The sequence below is a fragment of the Ceratotherium simum genome, chromosome 29, assembly GCF_057802395.1.
Source record: "Ceratotherium simum simum isolate JZ-2026a chromosome 29, ASM5780239v1, whole genome shotgun sequence".
Taxonomy (NCBI): Eukaryota; Metazoa; Chordata; class Mammalia; order Perissodactyla; family Rhinocerotidae; genus Ceratotherium; species Ceratotherium simum.
The window spans coordinates 3,943,591-3,965,265 of NC_141928.1; the positions used below are offsets into that span (position 1 = coordinate 3,943,591).

The following is a 21,675-nucleotide window of genomic DNA, read 5'->3' on the forward strand; positions in this document are numbered from 1 at the left end:
CTGCCCAAGTCACACCCTGACCGAGAGGTGGAACTGGGCTTCTAACGGGTCTGATTCCAGAGCCAGGATGGTCTACTGACCACTCGTTCCACCGTGGAGAGAAGCAATCTGGGCTAATATTTCCACTTCCCCAAGGAGCTGGCACCCAATTCCTGTCTGGATCTTTGCCGTCTCGTCTCTGGTAGTGGTGAGAGTTGTTGTTAGGTTTCCCCTTCGGTGGGCGAAAATATCTATTTACCCTGCAGTGGAGCAATTTCCCCAGGCACGTCTCTAACTAGCTAAGTGGCTTGTCCTGCCTCCGTCGCAGGGAAGACGCCCACCGTGACAAACGAGCCGCCCTGCTGGGAAATGTTTAAGTAGCACTCGCACCCGCCACACACCAACACAAACCGCCATCAACAGGGGCTGGGGACGTGGGCTGTCTCGGGTGAGTCTGCCCCGCAGCCAGGCGTGGCTCATTCCCAGGAGGACCGGCCCCTCCCAGCGAGACGGACAGGGCTTTCTGGGCACTGGACTCTAGACCACCGAGGCGGGTTATCCTCACTCTGCATCAAAAGGGTGTGGAGAGGGTCTTGGTCTGCCCAGTCCTGGGTGGGTCAACGGGGAGCTCGCACGGGATCCTCTTAGCCATGCAAGGGGTCCCTGAGGCGAGGATACTGGAATGGACCATGGTCCCAGGCAGGGGTTTGGCCAGCCCCTTCTTCCTGGGCACACAGAGCTGTTGCATGGGGGTCTTCACAAAGTGAGGGTGCACAGAGCTGGCGTGAGTCCACAGGGATGGCATGGAGGGGGCAGCGAGGAAATGGCCCCCCACTCAACCTTTGCCTCCACCAATGCTGACGACGGTGGGGCCGGTGGGGCTCTGACCCCGGCTAGCTGGGCACTGAGGGGTGGGCTCTTCCAGCTTGGAGATGATCTCGGGCAGGGGCTGTAGATTCCATTCACCCTGCAAGGAAGGAACCAGGAGGTGAACTGAGGCTGGAGGCGTGAGGTGGGACACCACCTCCCCAGCCACTTTTCCCAACAAGCTGTTGGGTTCTTGCCTTCAAACTCACCTTGTCTCAAACCAAACTTACCCTTCCGCCCCAGGTGGCTACTTGGGGTCCTCACCTGAGAGTTCCTGGGCCCCCACCTCCCTGCTCACCCTCACTTCAATCACCACCCAAACGAAGCAACCAGTGCTCCCGGCGCAGGCTGAGTTTTTAGCCATTTCTCCCCGGCAAGGCTGCATCAAAGGCCACGTTTTCAACCACTTCAGATGTCCACCCCACACCACCCTCAGACGGGCCGGTGTCAGCCCTGCCCTGGGTGTGGGGAATGTTTGATTTAGCAATGAACCCAGCTCCCAGATGCTTCCAGGAACTCTGCCTCCCAGATCTGGGGCACAGAGGGGGGCAGCTGCAGGACTCGCTGCCAGGCGTCGGAGAGGGGTGAGGGGACACACCCGGTGGGTGGGAGGGCGCACCTGGAAGCGCACGGCCGAGGACTTGTTGCAGTGCATGGAGATGGGGGCGAAGCTGTACAGGGCCCCCAGCACCTGGCGGCTGAAGGAGTTCCAGGGAACAGCCGCAAACTGCTCAGGGACGGAGGCCTGAGGGCAGGTGCAGACTTCCTCAGCGTTGAACCTGGTGGAGAAGGGACAGCCCATCCGGGGTGGGCAGGGAACTGATGCTTCCCTGCAGACGTGGTGGGGTCCCCAGAGTGGCCTTCAGGTCGCCTCCTCCCCAGCCCTGCTGCCCCCAACGACATCCTAACATGCTATGTTGGCCCTGCCTCCACGCCAGCGATGGCTAATGGGCTTCATCTCTCGTGCCACCTTGGGTGGGTTGGGAATGGCTCCTCCAGGGCTGGCCTGAGGGGGCTTCTCAGACCAAGTCCAGCTCAGCATGAAATGAGTGCGGGGATTGATTAGTGATGCCTGCCACAGGCACCTTAAGGGGCAATGGAGGTACAGTCGCCACACCCATGCTCACCCTGCTCTGAGAACTTAGCCTGGCTTCCTCATTTCCCCCGGCTGCCTACCAGGGCATGGGGGTCTCTGTGTTGGGGTTCCCCTGCCATGCCTAGGGTCAGAGAGCACAGTAGGCACCCTCTGAGGCACCATCACCTGTTCACAAGGTGGAAATACTTCTGCAGGAAGCCGGGGTCCACAGCGCTCTTGCAGAGCTCGAGCTGCGTCTGGGGGTAGTAGTGCACGTAGTTGACACACATCTCCTCCAGGATGCCGAAGCCGCCCTGCAAGACGGAGGAGATGCCATCAGCATCGCGCTGCCCTCTCCAGTGCTGTTGTCGGCTCACTGCGCTTCTGTGTGGTCACTGCATTCATGCATTCATTCATTCATTCATTGAGCGGTGCTAGGCAGTGTCCTGAAGGAGCCCAGTCCCTGCCCTCTTGGATCTCTCCCCCTTGACAGGAGGGAGATGACAGATGAGTCAGGCAAACGGGGCTCAGGTGGCGACGAGTGTGAGGAAGAGAAGAACCAGAGGGAAGCAGACCGGGCGTTAGTGGGCCCACTTCATGGATACAGAAACTGAGTCCCAGATTGCGTAGTGGCAAGGCCTGAGGGGACACGGCCTCCAGACCTGGGCCGGGAGCTACCCTCTCGGCCTCCAGGGAGGGCCTGGAGAGGGAGGGCTGCAGACCCCGCACCATCCACCAGTCATTTCTGGAACTTGGCTCTGAGAGGACCAGGGGCTCCAGAAGGGGAGACGGTGACCAGAGGTGACCAGAGGCCGTTATGAAGTCTCCCAGGGCAACCCTGTGGCTCTGTTGTTGTGTGGGAGTGGGCAGAGCAGGGTTCTCCGAGTCCTCGTCCACTGTCAGCTTTAAGCCCCTGGAGGGGTCCCTGCTGTCTGAGCTGGTGAGGGTGGAGCCCAGCCTGGGGGTGGGGAGGGGGAGGAGGAGGAGGAGGGAGAGGAGGGGGAGGAGGAGGAGGGGGATGCACGCGAGCGCGCAAGTGTGTGTGTGTGTGTGGAGGAGCCGGGCTGGAGAGAGCAGAGCTGGGGAGTGAACAGCCGTCTCAGAGCCCAGCAGGGCCGGTGGGGTGGGGTGCGGCCCCAGGCCCACCTCTGTCTGGCCTCCAGCTCTCAGCTCTTTGTGATGTGGGTCTGGGGGTTTTAGCTGGCAGTGGGAACGTCTGAGAGAAGAAAGGCATTTGCTACTTTGTGGCAGAACAGAAGGACTGTGAAAAGCCCAGCTGGGGCTCACCTCAGTGCCCCTGTCCCAATGTAGGTAGAAAAAGGAAATTCCCTGTAAGCAGATCTGTCTGGCTCCCCGGAGCGGCACCTTCTGGGCAGGGCTTTACCTGTGTTGTTCCCTCACTTCCCAAGGCCCCAGGGGACCAACCTCAGCTTTTGTCACCTGTCCCGTCCTGGCCTCAGAATGAATTCCCATGCCTCCTACTGCTCTGCCTCTTAGACATCAAAAGGGAATGCTGACCTGTGCCGGCTCTGCTCTCAGAAGCCCTCCCTTTGTCCCCACCTGGGGATGGGAGTCGCATTTCAAAGGCCGCTGTCTCGGATCAGCCGGTACGGGGTTGTCAGAGCATGGGAAGCCCCTTCTGCTGTTGGGAGCTGCCCAGCTGCCCTCTTCCTTGATCCTGCCTGGCGCAGTGATGTAGCCACCAAGACCGACCGGAGGGCGCAGGTCGGCCTGGGCGCCTACACAGGGTGGGGGTCTGAGATGTCAGGGGTGCTTACCAGGCCTGGCCTTCACAGAGGTAGCACTGGGTGGGGGTCAGCCTGGGGGGCTCCCCTTCACTATTTGCTGATGGGATGTCCGGTAAGTCTCTCCCCCTCCTGCGGCCCCAGTGGCCTCACCTGGAGAATGGGGAGATGCTGTGGTCCTGCCTGGAGCCTTACTCACGCATAAGGAGCTCTCTGCCAAGAGGCGGCACGTGTGGGGTTGGCCTCTGGACCAGCCCCGCTCCCTGCTAGCCGGGTGCCCTTGGCTGTCTCACCTCACTGTTTCCTGGTGACACCTGCCTCACAGCGTCCTGGAGAGGCTTGGAGTGCGGACAGGATGAGTTATTAGCTCAGTGCCAAGGCCTCCATGTGGGGGAAGCATTCCACGTTAGCGGCTGTTGTAATTATAGCCCAAGCCTCTCCTCGAGATACCATAAGGGGGGGGTTGTGTGCCTGGAAAGCTCTCCTGCCCCCCGATTTTGTGACCATGGACCCAGAGCAGTTGTCACCCCAAATCCAGAGGGAGGGAGGAAGCGAGTGGAAAGAGCTTTGCAGGCACACAGCCCTGGGTTAAATCCCAGCTCAGCCCACTAGTGATCAGCTCTGTGACCTCCAGCAAGTTTCTTCCCTCTCTGAGCCTCTGTTGCTCACCTGTGAAAATACAAAGATTCCTACCTTGGAGACTGGTGTGAAAGCTAAATGAGAGGTGGAAACAACTCAAAGGTCCATCAACAGGTGATGGATAAACAAGTGTGGTCCATCCGTACACTGGAATGTTATCAGCCATAAAAAGGAATGAAGCACCGACGTGCACCAACATGGATGAACCTCGAAAACATGATGCTGAGGGAAAGAAGCGGGTCACAAAAAGTCACAGGTTACGTAATTCCATTTATCTGAAAGTCCAGAAGAGGTAGTCCACAGGGACGGAAGGTAGATCAGGGGTTGCTTAGGGCTGTGAGGAGGGAGGAAGTGGAGGGGGGATGGCTAAAGGATCCGGGGCTTGTTTTGGAGTGCTGAAATGTTCTGGAAGTGACTGGGGATGGGGGCACAGATCTGTGCATATATTAAAAGTCATCGAATTGCACACTTTAAATGGGTGAATTGTGTGCTATGTGAATTATCTCACAATAAAGCTGTTGGAAAAAAACTAAATGAGACTGAGAGCAGGAATTTGATAAACTTCAGTTGAATGAAAACGCAGAGCTGAGCAGTGCTACAGACCAGAGTCTCAGGGGGCGGGGGGCAGCCTGGGTCCACTCAGAACCACGTGATTCACAGGCTGTTTACTGGGAGCCACAGTGATCAAGGGGACAACCAGCAGGATCTAGGAGCAGGGAGTCAGTTGCCCGGGACAGGTGTGGTTTGAGCCTGTTGACTGGGCACAGTTATTAATAGCATCGCCTGTCACTCGCAGAAGAGCCCCAGCTGGATGGTACCTTGTGTGGCCGCCCATCTGTTGGTGCCTGCACAACTAGCCTGGAAAACAGTCTTTCCCGGACAGATCCTCCTCCCCGGCTGTCCACAGTCCAGCCCAATGAATCCGTGTGGCGTCCCTGCAGAGCAGGGTCAACCGTGCATTACACAGGACTGTCGGCAATAAAGCCCAGAGGGAAACAGCGTAAAGATGAGGGTTTCTGTAGCCCCTTTCTTTTTGCTGATTAACAGTTTGTTAGGCCACTGCAAGTGTGGCACCTAAAGTCCGGGGATGTTCTCTGTCCTCTGGGCTGTCCTGCACGCCAGCCCCCTGCCTGGAGCCCTCACTTACCTTCCTCCACCGCCAGCTCCACCTGGTTTTTGGCTTTTATCATGACTTTGCTTGCTGCCTGCACAGGTGTTGCAGGCCGTCTCCCGGGCTGACTGAGCTCCAGGGGACGGGGTCAACCTCAGGCCCTTCTCCCAGCGTCGGCACACGGGTGCCGACACGGGTTTATCCGAGTGGCTCTCCGACTCAGGCAGGGGAGCTTGTTAACCACAGACGGCTGGGTGGCGCCACCCGCATTCCAGCTCAGGGGTCGGGGTGGAGCCCTGAGTCTGTGTTTCTATCAAGTTCCCAGGGGATGCTGACGCTGCTGGTCCGGGGACCCCACCTGAGACCGCTGGCCTGTGGAGTGAATGAGGGAGGACACCCCGCCCTCCAGCAACCTATGCTCTAGGGGAGGAGTGAAGACTTGTCCTCGAGAAAGTGCAGAGAGTCCCCAGAGGGATGCCCAGGCCGCGCCTGCTCGACGGCAGGCAGCAGGGAGCGGTCAGGTACTCACCACGGTGGGCAGCTTCCTGTCCTCTGTGTTGTATGTGCAGGAGGTGATGAGCACGTCCCCCTGGGGAGCCAAGCCACGGACACCCATCAGCGTCTGCCCACCTGGGGAGAACAGGTGCACTGGGCCCGTCCCCACGTGTGACGGAGCCACAGCGCCCGCCAGGCACTAAGTCATCAACCGGCTCCCGAGGACCCAGCAGTGGCCCCTGGGTGAAGGTGCTTGTGCGGGCTGGTTGGTCATGTCCCAGCCTGAGGGTGAACTTGGGCAAGCCCCTACCAGGCCTGGGATTCCCCTTCTGCATGGTCAGTGGGCCCACCGGCGACATTCGTGCCCTCATCTCTCCCTAAAGCTCTGGGGGTATGTGGTAGGCTGATAAGGTGGGTGGACGCACGTCACCCTGAGAGCTGTCTAGTCCTGTCCTCCGAGGCCTCTCTGTGACGTCCTGGAGAGTCTCACCAGGGGACGGCCCTGGCCCCTGCCCTGCGTGGACGTGGTTTCGGAAGACCCTCACATGGCCTCTGCTCTCCCCCATCGCTGTCTCTCTCCCCTCTGGGGATGGTACTCCCAGCCTCCCGGCCTCCCGGCCCCGACTGGGCACTCACCGGGTGCACAGACACAACCTTCTTCAACATGCGGATCTCCTGGGGGGGGTAGAGCGGAGGGAAGGGGGAGACATGAGAGAGCACCCAACCCCCAGCCACCTTCCCTGAAACCCCCTGGGGGTGTCCACTGGTCCCAGCCCCTCTGGGGGAGCCAAGACTGGCTAAGTTAGGCCTCTGGCCAGGAAGGGATTAGAACAAGAAGGTGGTTAACCAAGACGGATGTTACCATCAGACTGCCCGGGTCCCTAAATCCCGCCATTGGCCACATGCCAGAATCTACCACCAGCATCCCTCCCTTAGATCAAGAGAGAAAGGGCTGGATGCTGTGCGCTCCTCAGGGGTCTGGGCCTGGCCCAGGAGAAGAAACCCAGATCAGGGGTGTTTCTATGGTCATCAGGAGAGAGGAGATCAAACAGGCCCACAGCCGTGCCCTGGGCAGGCCCTGGCGGGGCGGGGCGGGTCCCTACCTGGAAGTGAGGGCTGTAGTGGTCATCCCTGTTCACAATCTCTCTCTCCCGGCCGTCCCGGGCCAGCACGGTGACCACCTTCCTCCCTGTCAGGTGCGTGTGGAGCTGGGAGGCGAAGATGTGGATCCCCGAGGGAGGCAGGGCCTGTGGGGCAGGGGCACCAGGGTCAGGGCTGCCCAGGTGGGGGATCCTGACGACTGCCCTTTGGCTGGTTCCCAGCACTGACCACGGGCCACAGCACAGCGATGCTGAGTTTGCTTCCCGAGAACGTTTGTGTTGCCAGGGCCTCGTCTTTCTCACTGATCAGTCAAATCCCCCATCAGAAAACTTAGCGGGGAATGGGCTGCCCTAAGAGAGATGTCACTGTAAGAGCCCAGGTCTTCCCGAGCAGCAGCCCGGGCCTGGAGCCCCAGAGGCTCACTCGGGTGTGGACTGCTTCCCTCTGGTCCTTTCTCGAGCCCCCTCAGGCGGATCAGTTCATTCTGCCTTCGTTCAACAGACTTTAAGGCAAGCCCCCCGTGTGCCATGGTGAGTGCAACGTGGCCTCCTTGCTCTGCAGGCCCACGTCTGGTGGACCACAAATGATGGCCGTCCTGTCCAGCCCCTGCCACCCTCATGCACCGGCAGGCCCTTTGGCTGCCCTGCGGCTGCCGTCGCCTCACCTGCACGGCCCCAGGCAGCCTTCACCCTGGAATACAGGCTGTCACCGTCACCCTGTATTCCAGCCACAGCACTGCCCATCGGAGCTGTCGGCCAGCAACATGGAGAGATGGGCCAGCCCTCCCTTTACCATCAGAGCATGAGGGAATTTTCCAGAGAATGGACATTTTCCCCAACCTGATGTTAACTCTGTTTGGATAGAACATTTCCTAAAATGGATTACACCTGTCAAGTGTCTTCTTCACAAAATGGATTACACCTGTCAAATGTCTTCTTCACAACTCATCGTCTCCCTGACCACACACCACCTGCTCTGCTCCATTTCATCCACACTGCCGGCAGCTCACTGCCGGCCAGGGAGTCCCTGGCCCATCGCCCCGTCGCTGAGTGACCCCAGACCACTGTGCTCTCTGCAAGTCTCTGACTTCCGCCTTTTCTCCACCAGCTGCTGCCCCTGCCCTTGTCGTTATCGATACCTTTTGGCCCCCTTGAGGACTGGGAAACCTTATGGCCACATTTGTGATGACTGGGGCTGGGCCTGCTAACACACGGGGTCCTGGGTCTCGCCCCTCCAGCCCCCAGAGGCTGACCACTGGCCCAGAGATGCTGGTGTCTGATGGGGGAGGGGTATGCGCCATCCTGGGGCCTACGGTCCAAGACACTACACTTTTTCTTGGCTTGTCTGTTTGGACAAGATGTGCAGACCACGCCAAACCTCTGACTGCAGAATTCATGCCCTTCGGTGATCTGCTTACAGAGATGCAAGACCGAACACCATGGGAGTCCCTTCAGTGAGTATTCCACATACATGGGATTTTCAAAGAGTGCACGGTTTGAAGGAGAGGAAGAGCAAATTGAGTTCTTTTCATTTCATCGCTCTGAAGCGTTTGGAGACTGCCGGACAAGGCAGGTCTGACCTCCAGGCGGGCGAGAGGCGTTCTCAAGTTCAGCAGGTCAGAGTGACCTGGGTCCCGGCAACCGGCAGCACATGCTGCTTGGTCCGGGGCCACTCTTCCCGGTGAGCCCCGAGGAGGTGACTCCCAGCCCCAGCCCGAGGGCACGGAGCCTTTCACACGGCTTTGCCAGCTTTGGGGACACGGGGGACAATGCCAGCTGCTGGGTGTGGTGACAATTTCTTGGCCCTGGCCTCAGACCCAGGGAGTTGATCTTCTGCAGGAGCAAGCGTGCCCTGCACAGGCCGACAGCTCTGTCTCTCTGCAGCCCCAGGAAGACTTTGCTTGCCTAACGGTCAGAAGACTGGGGAGCTCGGGGAGCCCGCATGAGGAACAAACCCTGGCGAATCCACTCGCTGGAGAAGGAAATGCACCGTAACTGCATCACGAAGCGAGCTTCAGCGTTAGAAGTCAGTCAGGCCCATATGGGACCCCTCACTCCGAAGCTGCTGGCACCGAGACCCCGGCAGCCTCTGTCTCCTCATCCGGGAAGTGGGGGTGTTAACTGCACCTTGCGGGTCACTGCGAGAAGCAAAGGTGTGGACAGGAGGAAGTGCTCACAACATTCACAACCGGCTGTGCGATGATGTCCGTAAGATAAAAGGAACTCCCAGAAACCCACAGTGGGACCAACAACCAGCCCACTGGAAAAACCGACAGAGGTTGTGAGCAGACTTTCACAGAAAAGAACAAATGGCCCAGAGACAGTGAAAAGATCCTCGAGCTTGGGCCGGCCCCATGGCCTACTGTTTAAGTTCGAGCCCTCTGCTTTGGGGGCCCAGATTTGTGGGTTGGTATCCCGGGGGCAGACATACACCACTCATCAGCCATGCTGTGTTGGCGTCCCATGTACAAAATAGAGGAAGGTGGGCACAGATGTCAGCTCAGGGCTAGTCTTCCTCAAGCAAAAAGAGGAGGATTGGCAACAGATGTTAGCTCAGAGCGAATCTTCCTCAGCACACACAAAAAAAGATCTTGGAGCTCTGCAAATCGTCAGGGAAATTCAAACTGACCACAGTGAAATATTTTCCTCCCAAGTGATTGAGAAAATACTGATAATATGGTGGGTCGGGAAGTCAGGGGAAGTGGGCAGCCTCGGGTCTGTGTGTGGGAGGAAGGACGGGAATGGGCTTTCTGGAGGCATTTTTCGAGATTCCTTCAAATTAAAGGTCAGGTGCTCTGTGCACAGCAATTTCACTTCTAGACATCTACCTTCCCATAAGTGAGAAGTTAACAGCAGCCTGGACACTGGTGACAAGGGGACAGTTCAACACAGGCCCGACTGGGTAAGGCAAGTGGGCACCGAGGGCGCAGAATGTGGGGGTCACTTCTGCTCCTCTGGAAGCTGGGTCCCCACTGTTTGCTCCAAATCTAAGGCTGACCCGTGCTCCACCCGCCCTGGCACAGCCCGGAGAACCCGTGCTCACTTGCATTTTGCGCCCTGGGTCCCTCGCTGGCCTCACCTGGTCCCGCCCGGGAGAAGCCCCCAGTGAAAATCACGCTGCGTGAGGCTGGGCAGCAGTTAAAAGGGAAGTCACGGGACAAATGTTTACCATTCGGTTTGTTTTCAAACACAAAACAAAACTCTGTCTTTCCATCCCATACGAGGGCACGTAGAAGTATATAGGAGAGAAAGTGAAAGTGTATTTGAAAATGCGGCATGTGGAGGTGCTGGCACGCACTGTGACTAAGTGGGAGCCACGGTTACAAGCTCTGCAGGGTGGGGGGACTAAAGCCACTCATGCCCTCCCTCGTTGACTGCCACCCACAGGACCTTGGTGGGGGAACCGGACAGCGCCGGCCCAGCCCAGGCCCAGCCACTCACCAGCTGGGTGCACTTGTCCGTGCAGTAGCCGGTGAGGACGAAGGCCTTCTCCTGTGGGGGGATGGCCATCACGGGCGTGTACACCAGGCCCAGCTCCATGATGCCCGCGTCGAAGCGCCGCAGCGTGGCCGTGTAGTAGAGTCGGATGCCCGAGGAGTCACGGCGGCCTGGGAGAGGGCAGGACGGAGGTGAGCGGCAGCCCCACAGCTCCCCCGCCGTCCCCTCAGACTGACACCCAGCGGCCCTCAGCCGGGGGGCGGTGCCCGTCACCCTACACTGCTCCCACTTGCGGTGTGTTCCAAGGGCTTTTGTCCCCACACCTGTTTACGCCGGGCAGGTCTATTGCAAGGATCAATTATCTCGCACCATGTAATACCTCCATGGAAAGAAAGAGCCATTGTTTCTATGAAAACCGAGTTGCACGCTGCGGGACGACCTGATAAAGGCAGGTAACGAAAACCCGAAAACCCGCTGTGGAATCACGTGGGGTGAGATGCCTGGAGCAGATCTGGGAAGCTGGCAAACACCTCGGGTGGCTTTGCAAGTGCTCTGATGATCTTCCTCCACGTTCAAAGGGATCTAAGCTGGAATCAGCCCACAGGACGACCTGTAGGCATGGTTTGGGCAGAGAGGAGGGCATGGAACTCCAGCCGCCAACCCGTCCGGCAGAGGAGCCTCGGGCCCATGTCAGAGATGGGCAAGTGAGAGCGCACCTGTGTGTGGACGTTGACAAGAAGCGTTGACGGTACCTCCTTCTGACGGCTTCCCTCTTTGCTCCTTTGACTATTGCCCTGCAGGATCGAGGCAGACCCAGGACACGCGTCTACTGAGTAGACATCTCAGGGAAAACCGGAGCAGGAGGTGGACCCCTGGAGCAGGGCCGGCATTAAGGGTTTAGCCCCCTGGCTCACGCCCGGCCCCAGGCCACACTTGGTCAACACTGTGCTGTGTGCTCTCAGACAAGTCACTGTCCCTCTCTGGGCCTCTCTGGGTGCACAGGCAAGGGCTTCTTCCAAAGGAGAATTCGGTGCTTCTGCCTGCCGCCGTCCAGCCACGCCTGCTGCCTCTTCTTGCGGCTGGCCGATTGGAGAGTCCCGAAGCTCCCTGGGCAGGCGTCCCAGCGGTCATACAATGGTCAGCAGTCCGGGGGTGCCGGCACCCACAGGCTAAGCCACACAACCGTGTGATCTTCGGTAGCCCCAACCCTGCCCCACCCCTGCATGGAATCAGTCAGTGACGAGGCCTTGAGCACCTCGGGGCGGAGGACTGGGCTGGTCCCACTGGAGAGACGAGGGGCTGGACATGGCCCAACCCCTCGGAATCTCGGAATGTACCGTAGAGCTGGGAGACGGGCAGGGGAGCCTGTGTCACTGAAGAGTCATCCTCCCAAATTTACAGAAGAGGAAACTGAGGCCTGAGCTGAAGATCCCGCCCAAGATCGCAGGTCTGGGAAGCAGCAGAGCTGGGATGGGAGCCCAGGGCGCTGTCCGGGAACTTGGCTGTCTCCCTGCTCATTTGGTCCCAGGTGGAGCCAAGGGCGCCCCCTCTCGCCTCTGCCTCCCTCCCTCCTCCTCCATGCTCCCCCTGCACTGTCCAAACCCAGCTCTATGTCTCCGGGCTGATTATATCAGAGGATAATAATAAAAAGGGAGACGTGGTTGGTTAAAACTCAGTTGGGGATGAAATAATGAAATAATTGTGGAATTTTGATATTTATGGAAAAGCGGCCCATCTCCAGATTTGTGAAGTGACAGGAGCATCCTTATATTTGGCAAAGGATCCATAAATACAACCAGATAATCAGGAAGAGACAGACTTCCCGGATGCTTAAGGAGTTTTCAAAAATCCATTTGCTTTCAGGTTTTAAACGAGCAATAAATCCTGTATCATGCTAAGGCCCTGGCTGACTTATGCCCTTCTCTGTGCACACTGTAGATAATTTCAACGGTGGCAGAAAGTATTAGTTATGCCGCCAGGAAGAAAGTCGCTGGCAGCCCACATTCGGATGGGAGCGTTACGTCGGGGAGCTTTCCCAGCCTCGGAACAGCTGTGGGAGGTGAGCAAACACAGCAGGGGGCATGGTCACCCACCTAGGGTCACCCAGCTGGGAAGGGACAGGCTGACACCCAGCCTGGAGCTGGTGTTCTTATCTCAGGCTGTTTCCGCCCCTCACTTACACAAGTAAAAATATGTCTTTTTCTTTTTTTGTGTGAGGAGGACTAGCCCTGAGCTAACATCCAATGCCAATCCTCCCCTTTTCTCTTGAGGAAGATTGGCCCTGGGCTAACATCCGTGCCCAGCCTCCTCTACTTTATACGGGACGCCGCCACAGCATGGCTTAGCAAGCGGTGCGTCAGTGCACGCCCGGGATCCAAACCCGCGAACCCCGGGCCGCCACAGCGGAGCGCGTGCATTTAACCACTGTGCCACCGGGCCGGCCCTCTTTTTTTTTAAGAGAGAATGAGAAGAAGACAAATACGTGGCTATATAGTGGAAGATGCTGGTGCAACAGACAGAGGGAAATATTTTCAGTTCCTGATACAACATCAACTGGCATTGCCATCCTAAAGACCGACTCTGGCTGTGCACCTTCAGGCACAGGGTGATCCAGCAGACCCCACTATCTGCCCCCAGCTGGCTTTCCCATCCCCTACGCTGCAGCCAGACGGGACCGCCCACGTTCCCGGGACATGGTCTCCATTCACCACCTCCTCATCTGTGCACAGACGATTCCCTCGATCTGGAATGCGACACCTGGCAGCTTACGCTGTGAGAATTCTCCTCGTCCTCCAAGGCCCAGGTCAAATGCCGCCAGGAAGCCACCCAGGCCACATGGATCCTCCTCTTATACTTTCTTGCACTTTGCTTGTGTCTCCCTCCTAAAGGCCTGGCTGCTTCCTGCCAGTATGTGTGTGTGTGTATGCGTGCGCGCAGGTGTGAGTGCGGGTCTTCTCTGCCTTCCAGAATTCTCTGAGGGCATGGATGGGTCGTGCTCATCTCAAGTCTCCCCTCCGAGCCTGGAACAACGTCGCCTGAGAGTCCTTCAGTACATACTGACGAGTGAAGAGCCTGCGTCTGCATTTCTTAGGCCGTGGGTACCGCGCAGGGAAAACAGGAGGTCAACCGGAGGGGTCCTCGCCCCTGCCCAGCCCTTCTGAGCTGACCGGACGCTCAAACGCATGCCCAGATCCTTTCCCTGGGCACTCCGCGCCTCTCCTGGGGGTTGGTTAGAGAGGCCCTATGAGCAAGCCGCGTGTGCTGTCCCCGACACAGAACACGTGGATAGGAAACCCCGTCGCACACTCACACTCACCGCAGGAACGTAGTCTGTTGTGAAGTGTCTGGAGAAGCAGGTGGGAAGCTCAGAGCCGGAAAAGCCGCCAACTGAGCCAGGGCTCTTCCCTTGCTGAGGACAGTCCCGGGGGCAGTGCCTGCCCGTGGTCAGGCCACCGGAGCATGGGTTCTGGGCAGGGACCACACTGGCTCCGCAATGCCCTGCCTCCTGCCACCTGCCAGGTGCCCTGTCCCGGCCCCACCTGTTCTGGGGAGGGCAGAGGCACTGCGCGGTGGTGCTGGCGGGTTACCCTGTCGGGGATGGGCAGGCGGGATGAGGGGCAGCTACTGGTCTGAGCAGCCTCAGAGAAGTCAGACTTCCCAGGAAACGGCACATGGGACACTGCTCTGGCCAGAGGCCTCTCCCTGCTGCCCTTGAACCCACTGGTTAGCATGCCCTAACACTAGCTTTCTGCTCTGGCTGGTGCTGCAAAGCGAGGGAGGAGTGTGAGAGGGGGGCTGCATTTACTCAGAGGGGTCCACCACCTCTGTGATTCTTCATAGCTTTGGAGTCAGACCAGCCTTGCCTGGTTCCAGTGTGGGCTCAGCCATCGCAGGGCTGCGAGACCCGGGCCCTGAAGATGGCCCGGGCCCAGACCCCTGGCCCCGCCTGCCCACTTCACGGCCCCGGTGGGGTCCCTTCACCACTGGACCTTAATTTCCTCATCTGCCAAATGGGCGTGCAAGGCACCTCCACCTGCCTTTCCCGGGGGTGGCGCCTGGGACAGTGCCACGTTGACGGCAGTGGGTGTTTACAAGGAAGACGGGAGAAGGTGGTGAGCCCCCGCTGTCCGGGGTGCAGCGAGGAGCCAGCCCGGGGCACCCACCGCAGTGGTGGGAGACGGAGAGTGAAGGAGAGACACGAGAGGGACACGCTCCGCGAGGCGTCGTAGAACAAGGAGGCGAGACTTTGGAGAGGGGGGTCCAGTGCTGAACAGACCCCCAGTTATCTTCCTGGCTCGACATGGCCGAGGCCAAGGGTTTCGGAGGAGAGGACGGAGGCAGGGACGGAAAAGCCACACGCTCAGAGCTCCCTACCTTTTATCTTCAGCGGGTTGTGGTAGTGAACTTCCAGGCGGAGGAATCTGGAGGAGCCAGCGCCCCCGAAAGCAAGGCCAGCTTCCTCCGGGTAGTAGAAGGCCTGAGGGGCGGGGGAAGGAGGGATGTCAGGCGTTTAGGTGCCGCACCCCAGGCAGACAGACTGGTGTGTCACCAGGGGCGTCCCAGACGGGGTCGGAGCGAGCCCACCCAACTGTTGGGGCCTGAGTTGCCGTGGGTGGTGTTGGTGGGGCAGCCAAATTAGAATGATGCTCTCTGGCTGACGGGCAGCTCATTACCAGCCCCCACGGATGTCAGGGCGTGAGGGGAGCTGGTGTCCCCAGGCGAGCCCACCGCCCAAGCCCCTCGCACAGCCCCGCCCGGCCCTCCTCTGGGTGGGTGGAGGAAGCCCACGAAAACCCCCCGGCTGCAGCCCATGGAGGCCACATCAACCAGCCCTGCCACCAGCCGGCCCCAGGACCACCCTGTGCACAAAGCCCCCAAGTCCAGGGGGGAAACGAGGTCGATACCCACGGGGAACATAAGCTCGTGGGGCTTCTGCATTTTTATAGAACTGACAAAGGCTGGACGAAGCCTTCGTGGCTCAGAAGAGGTGGAGTTTAGACAACGCACAGGCAAGGGGGCTGCTCGGGGCACGGGCCTCTCTGGCGGCCTCGTGAGCACCCTCTGGACCCCTGGGGCCTCTCAGAGAGGCGGGGGACGGGGGAGAGGGGCGGCGGGGCACGCACCTGGGCGCCCAGGGCCCAGGCGGCCAGCACGTGACGGCAGTAGTTGAGGCGGTCTGGCTTCATCTTGGAGTCGCAGGGCCCGCTGAACCGGGGGAAGCTCTCGAACTGGGCGGCGCACTGGAAGACCTCCATGTGGTGCACCAGCGCCTCGTTGCCCTTGGTGACAACAGGCTCGTACTGCGGGGCGGGAGACAGGCGCTGAGCCCGGGCCGGGGACACCCACCCACCAGCCTGCTCACACCCATGGGGGGCTCTGGCCCAGCGGCCCCCTTCCATGGGCCTCTGCTTGCCCATCTGTAAAATGGGAGGGTGGAGCGAGGCCATTTCCAGGGGCGCTTCTGGGGCTCGGGGCTCTGAGGGCGGAGCCACCAACCTGGAACCAGGCAGAATCTGCCAGAAGCCCATGACGAGCTCCAGAGCGAAGGAACAGGGGACCCAGGCAAGTCATTTCCTGATAAGGTGGGGACAGGAAGGCAGCTGTCCTCATGCGGTCATGGTAGTGGATGGACAAGGACACAGAGGCTGTCCGAGGCTGAGCCTGATCCCAGGGGCCCAGGCGCAGCCATGAGTCAGGCTGGCCACTTCCTGCTGTGTGACCCCAGGGCTCTCACACAATCTCTGGGCTGCACTTCCTTGCCGGAAACAGATGATGATACCTAGCACTGTGTGCAGACTATTGTGGTGACGGAGTGGGTGATCCACCTCGCCTTCCCACAGGGCCAGGCAAATACTGGACATTCAACAGCTATTGTCATTTCTGTTGTGTCTCCCCGTGGGCGTTTAGAGCTACTGAGTTCTGAGTTGAGTTGTTTTTTGTGAAGGGGGAGGTGGCCTGACAGAGAGACAGACAGCCGATCCAGGCCAGGGGAAGACACAGAAATCAAGACATCAGTTGCCTTTGGCCCAGGCTGGGCAGCGGGGGCACAGAGGCCCTGGGAGGGTGGGGAGCGAGCAGGGCGATGGGGGTCAGAGCGTGTGTGTGGCCCAGCTGGAGTTCAGGCAGTAAGAGGACACCTGGTTCAAGCAGGACCATGGACAGCTCTTGACGACAGGGACAGCTCTCCGCAGGCCTCTGAGGCACTGGGTGGAAAGCAGAGCTGGACGAGGACCTGGGTCCCGGACCCCTACGTACCATGACGATGTGGTGCCGGGGGAAGCCCTCCGGAAGCTCCGTGATGTAGCACCAGTACGTGGTCTCCTGGCCGGGGATCAGCACATCGGGGGCGCGGACCTCCATGGTGCGCATGTCCGAGGGCAGGGCCGGGATGGAGATGTTGGGCTTCAGCAGCTGTACCCTCTGCAGCCCTGTCTGCACGCCCGAGGTGTTGATGGCCTCCAGCGACCAGAACGGCTCCTCCAGGATCCCGTACACCAGGTGGACGGTGCCGTCCTGCAGCCGAGACAGGGCCCGGTCTCTCACCCACTCAGACCCCCAGAGTTGGGCTCCTTGATAACTGGGGCCTGCCAGGTCCCTGCCCACCCTTGCCTGGCAGGTGACAAGCCTGGTTCTCATCTCTGTGAAGGAAGGGATCTTTGCGGCTACACATGGACCCAGCTGGGATTAAATCCCAGGCCCACTGCACCCAGAGCCCGCCATTTGCGACAGGCATCAAATACACTTTGTCTTTCTAAATACGTTCTATTTCCTTTCATTTCGCGTCCATTCAACTAGGGAATACTGGGCCCCCGCTGTGAGCCAGGGCCAGCTGGTCTATCTGTGACATTTGTTCCCTCTACCACCCCCAAGGGCACTGGGGACAAAGTGTGGGTCATCTCCTCTGGTCCAGTCAATAGCTCAGCCTGAGGAGTCAACACCTCTATGAAGTGAAAAAAATCAAACTGAGGTTTCTCGACAGTCACAATGAACTCGTAGAGCTGTGCTGTCTGATACAGCCGCCACCAGCCCTGCGGGGGTTGGACAATGCAGATGTAGAAAGTTCTAGCCAGTGCTGAGCTAGAGGTTGCAGACAGACTCAAGGGGGCAGGGGGCTGGGGCTGGCTCTCGCACGTGCGGCGGTGAATGTAAACTCGCATCCATGTGTGGGATGTGGCACTGTCAATGCCTTCCGTGGTTCCTGTGTGTTCATATTTGTGGTGGGCGGCTAATTTGTGCTCTGAGTTTCTGGCCACATAAACCTGAGGACCCCGCGAGCTATTGTCCGCAGAGGGCGTCTCAGAGCCCCTGCTCTTGCCTCACCCTCGGGGAGGTGGGCCAGGACGGCAAGGACTCAGATGGCCTGCTGGAAGGACACCTCTTGCGGCGCCAGCTCTGCCCCCACGTGCCATGAGCCTCTGGACAAGTCCTTCCCCTCTTGGGCCTCAGTTTCTTCCTCTGGCACACTGCCAGCCGTGTCACTGCCATGCCGTAAAGATTACACAAGAGGACTGATGTCAAAGTGCGCGAGAAAGTTAAAAGGATTTTGTCTTCAAGGGCAAGGTGGGTTGTTTCTCTCTATCTGGAGGTTTGGAGCACGTGACAAGGCTAAGGATTTTTTGGATCTGTTGTGGCCATGAACTCCTAGACAGAGCTGGGCGGCCCTTACAGATCATCTAGTTCCCTTCCTCACTTTACAGATGGGTAAACTGAGGCCCAGAGGAGGAAGGGACTTGCCCGGAGCTTCACAGCAAGTTGGCAACAGGGCCAGGTTGGGAAGCCAGGTCTCCTGGGCTCTTTCCAGAATTCCACCTGAAGATGATCACCAGGAGGAGAGAGACACTCAGGAGCAAGATCCCCCAATCCCAGTGTGAGAGGCTTCAGGGCAAGACCTGCGTCTAGAAACCTGTCGGCTTCGTGCCCACCGAGAGGACTTCCTGGAGGGAGCAGAGGCTGACAGCAGAGTCAGTCTCTCCCCGACAGCCGTGTCCCCACCTGCCACCTCTGGGATCCCTCCTCGGCTTTATCTGTGCATGACTGGCCCAGGGACACAGCCCCAGCATGGGCAGTGGTCCACGCACCCCGCGATCTCCCGGGTACTCGGGCTACTACCCACCTCGATGAGGTAATCCTTGGGGTCACAGGTGCTGAAGGGCCTCTTGAAGAGGAGGGATAGGCCTTCCGGGGTCCTCTGTGCCCGCAGCAGCTGGTAATCCTGCTGGGAATCCAGGTGGATCTGCCCCTTCTGGTCACTCCAGGCATCCTGCAGAGACACGTGTGGGCTCTGAGCACAAGGGCCAAGCCGGATGGCCAGAGGTCAAGGTTGGCATCCCACAGTGGGCTCATGGGACACACCTGGGGAGCTGGGGGCTGCTGGGCCTCCCTCCCTGTGGATCCCAGGGGTTCTGCCCAGGGCTGGGGGTTCACTCCCCATTTCCGTGTCTGCCTGGAGACAGTATAAGTCCACTCGCTTCCTCTGCAGCCTTGAACCAGGGCTCGCCAGTGCCCACCAGGACTCACGGGTACTGACTGGCCGTGCAGATTCCCAGACCTCTGAGTGTGACCCAGGGGTCTGTATTGCTAAGAAGCTGCCGCGATTGGCAACGGGGGCCTTTACAAATACTGTTCCCATTGGTCTGTGGAGGGAGGGGTCGTGACAGCCCACGGAGCCTTGGAGAGGGGAGACACGGAGACAGGGCTGCAGTGGGGTAGGTGAGCGAGAAACCCAGTGCCCGCCCTGCACTTGCACATCCCCGAGAGTGAGCACTGCCTTGAACACCGGGCATTCTGCTTGCCTCCTCCTCGTCCCAGCTTTGCTTGGAGAGGGTAAACTGAGGCCCGGGAGGAGACGGACCTGCTGCATTTTCCCAGGATGTTAGTGGGTGGCAGATGTGGCCCGATCCCTGCCCTCCCCTACCCCAGCTGCTTTCCCCCGCTGGCTCTGAGGCTCAGTGACCTGGGGGCTCCAGGCTAGTGCAGGGAAAGGAGTCCACCCGGGGAGGCGGCTGGGAGGGAAGGGCCCCCGCAGGCAGGCCTGAGGTCCCACTCGGGAGCACCACGCATCCCTGGCCTTAGAATTTTTTTAACCCTGCACGCAGGGCTAAAGCATGTTTTCTTAATTTTCTTGAGAAAAAGGAAACCTGCAAAAGATTTTGCAAAGTTTTCCCTAGAGAAAAACACAACACTGAGCTCCTGCTGGGGGACACTGTGATCTGCAGAGGGACTAATTTTAAACAGCAGCAGAAAGTTAGCTTGTGATCCTTCAGCTGGAAATCTAGAATGTATTTGTTGAACATATTGCTAAAGGGGGAAAAAGAAATCTGACATTTGTTTGCACAGGAATTTGTTGTGCAAATTAATCTCGCAGCCCGCGGGAGGGTGAGCTAATCCCCCTGATTCAGGGGCTCAGCTGCTCCCCCGGAACAGCTCACCACCGGGGCTGCCCCAGGTCCTTCTCGGCCGTGACCCCCTGAGCCACTGACCGTCCTTGTGTGCAGGAGGCAGGCAGCCCAGGGGCCAGAGCTGGGCCCCAACCAGGAGGCTCCACACGTCCTACGGGGTGGCCCCGCAAATGGCTCCAGCCTGCAGCCTCCAGCCTCCCCTGTGAAATGGGCACAGCGCCTGCCCTCAGAGCTGTGGGGGGATTGGATGGAGGACAGTCAGGATCCAGAAATATCAGCCATCAGCAGCTCATGTGAACTCACACAACCCGAAAAGGGGGAGCGGGATCATTCTCCCCACTCCTCAGATGAGGACGCCGAGGCCAGGAGCGGGGAGCTGGCTGCACCAGTCAGACTCTCCTCTCCTGACTTCTGGCTCGGAACTCCTGCCGCGCTCCCCACTTAACCGGAGTAAAAGCCCCTCCACGCACAGATCAGGAAAGCACCTCCTGACTGAAGACAACTGTTTTAACCTCCTGCGTCTGTTTTCGTGGAAAGAGTTGAGTTTTGTCCCCAGAGAGGCCCTGGTGGCCAGGCCCATCTGGGGAGGGGGCGGGAGGGCGGGGCAGCTGGGCTCCCCCCGGGAACCTCCCTTCAGCGTGTCGAGGGCCCCAAAGCCTCTGTAGTTGGAAGGGAAACTTCCCGCTTTCTCCGCCCTTTACGGCAAGAACAGGGGTACACGCTGAAGGCAGGAGTCAAGAGCACGCCTTCAGTGTCGCGCTTAGCTCTGTGGGTTTGTTCTCCCCACCGCGGTTTGGGGAGGGGGGTGGTCGGCACCTGCTCAATCCCCGTGTGTGCAAGCACTAGGTCTGTGCGTCCTGGGCAGTGGGTGTGCACGCCAGGTGCTCGTGGGTGTGCACACCAGATGCTGGGCTTGGGCACGTGCAACCAGTAGGCTCACGTGGAGGGTGTGGGTGCACTGTCTGTGCGAGTTGGGGACGTGGGGTCTGCCCTCACGGGGGTGGGGCGGGTGGAGCAGCGTGTGTCTACGTGGTGTGTCTGTCCTTCTGATGTGGTTACACTCTGGGCACACTGGGTTCTGGGGCGTGCAGTCGAGGACCATGGAAGGCATCTATTTCCCATTTTACCCTCAAATTGGCGTCCCTGAGACGTCTGAGCTTGGGACACAAGCTAAGATCAGAGTAAACGCAGAGAGGAGAGAGAAAGACTTCTTTGCTGGGTGAAGGAGGGTCAGTGTAGGATGAAGCCAGCGGGGGGCTGGGGCAGGGCCAGGTCAGGAGCGCTGGGGCGGGGGAAAGACTTACCCCAAAATAGGCGCTGTCTCCGTCGGTCCAGAGCACGACCAGGTCAGCGTTCTCCAGCTCACCACGGTCAGACATCCCAAACAGGACCCCGGCCTTGAGGTCCCGCACCAGGAGCTGGAAGTGGACGGTCTCCTGCACGTAGCTGACGTTCCAGGAGAGCTCCAGGGTGCCCTCGGGGTCCAGGGGGATGTGGTAGGGGAAGGGGCTCTCGGGGGGTGCTGAGCCCTGCAGGGCGGCCACCAGGATGACCAGGAAGACGGCCACCGCTGTGCCGTACATGGAGGCCGCCTCGCGCACGCTGGGGCTGGGGACCTGCATGGCTGGGTGAGACTGGCCGCCCCACCTGGCCATTTATGTCCGGGCCCTCCAGGGGGTGGGTCCAGGCCACCCCGGTAATCATATTTGTCTGGTGGGGAATTCAATTGTCCCGCTGACCCTCCCACCAGCCCCTGCCCCGGGCAAACGCTTTGCCTCCCTGCTCTCGTAATTGGCACTAATGACACATGGACATCATCAGTGGGAAT

The 21,675-nt window shown here is 59.3% G+C and overlaps 1 protein-coding gene across 1 annotated transcript; it reads right to left on the minus strand.

Moving 5' to 3' along the window:
* Nucleotides 1-814: 814 nt before the first annotated feature.
* On the minus strand, nucleotides 815-21,502 carry DBH (dopamine beta-hydroxylase). Its single transcript, XM_004423630.3, has 12 exons — nucleotides 21,152-21,502; nucleotides 18,563-18,709; nucleotides 16,705-16,962; nucleotides 15,573-15,749; nucleotides 14,824-14,926; nucleotides 10,453-10,619; nucleotides 7,015-7,158; nucleotides 6,548-6,586; nucleotides 5,946-6,005; nucleotides 2,108-2,235; nucleotides 1,466-1,625; nucleotides 815-946 (listed from the first exon to the last, which is right to left on the minus strand). Exons 1-12 carry the CDS (start codon nucleotides 21,500-21,502, stop codon nucleotides 815-817), a joined length of 1,866 nt encoding a protein of 621 aa, XP_004423687.2.
* Between the last annotated feature and the right edge of the window lie 173 nt (nucleotides 21,503-21,675).

Coding starts and splice junctions, on each gene's coding strand:
- DBH (XM_004423630.3), bottom strand. CDS start 21,502: ATGGCCAGGTGGGGCGGCCAGTCTCACCCAGCCATGCAGGTCCCCAGC. Junction 6,587..7,014: donor ACTACAGCCCTCACTTCCAG/GTAGGGACCCGC, acceptor TACCCCCCCCAG/GAGATCCGCATGTTGAAGAA. Junction 1,626..2,107: donor TATTTCCACCTTGTGAACAG/GTGATGGTGCCT, acceptor CTTCTCCACCAG/GTTCAACGCTGAGGAAGTCT.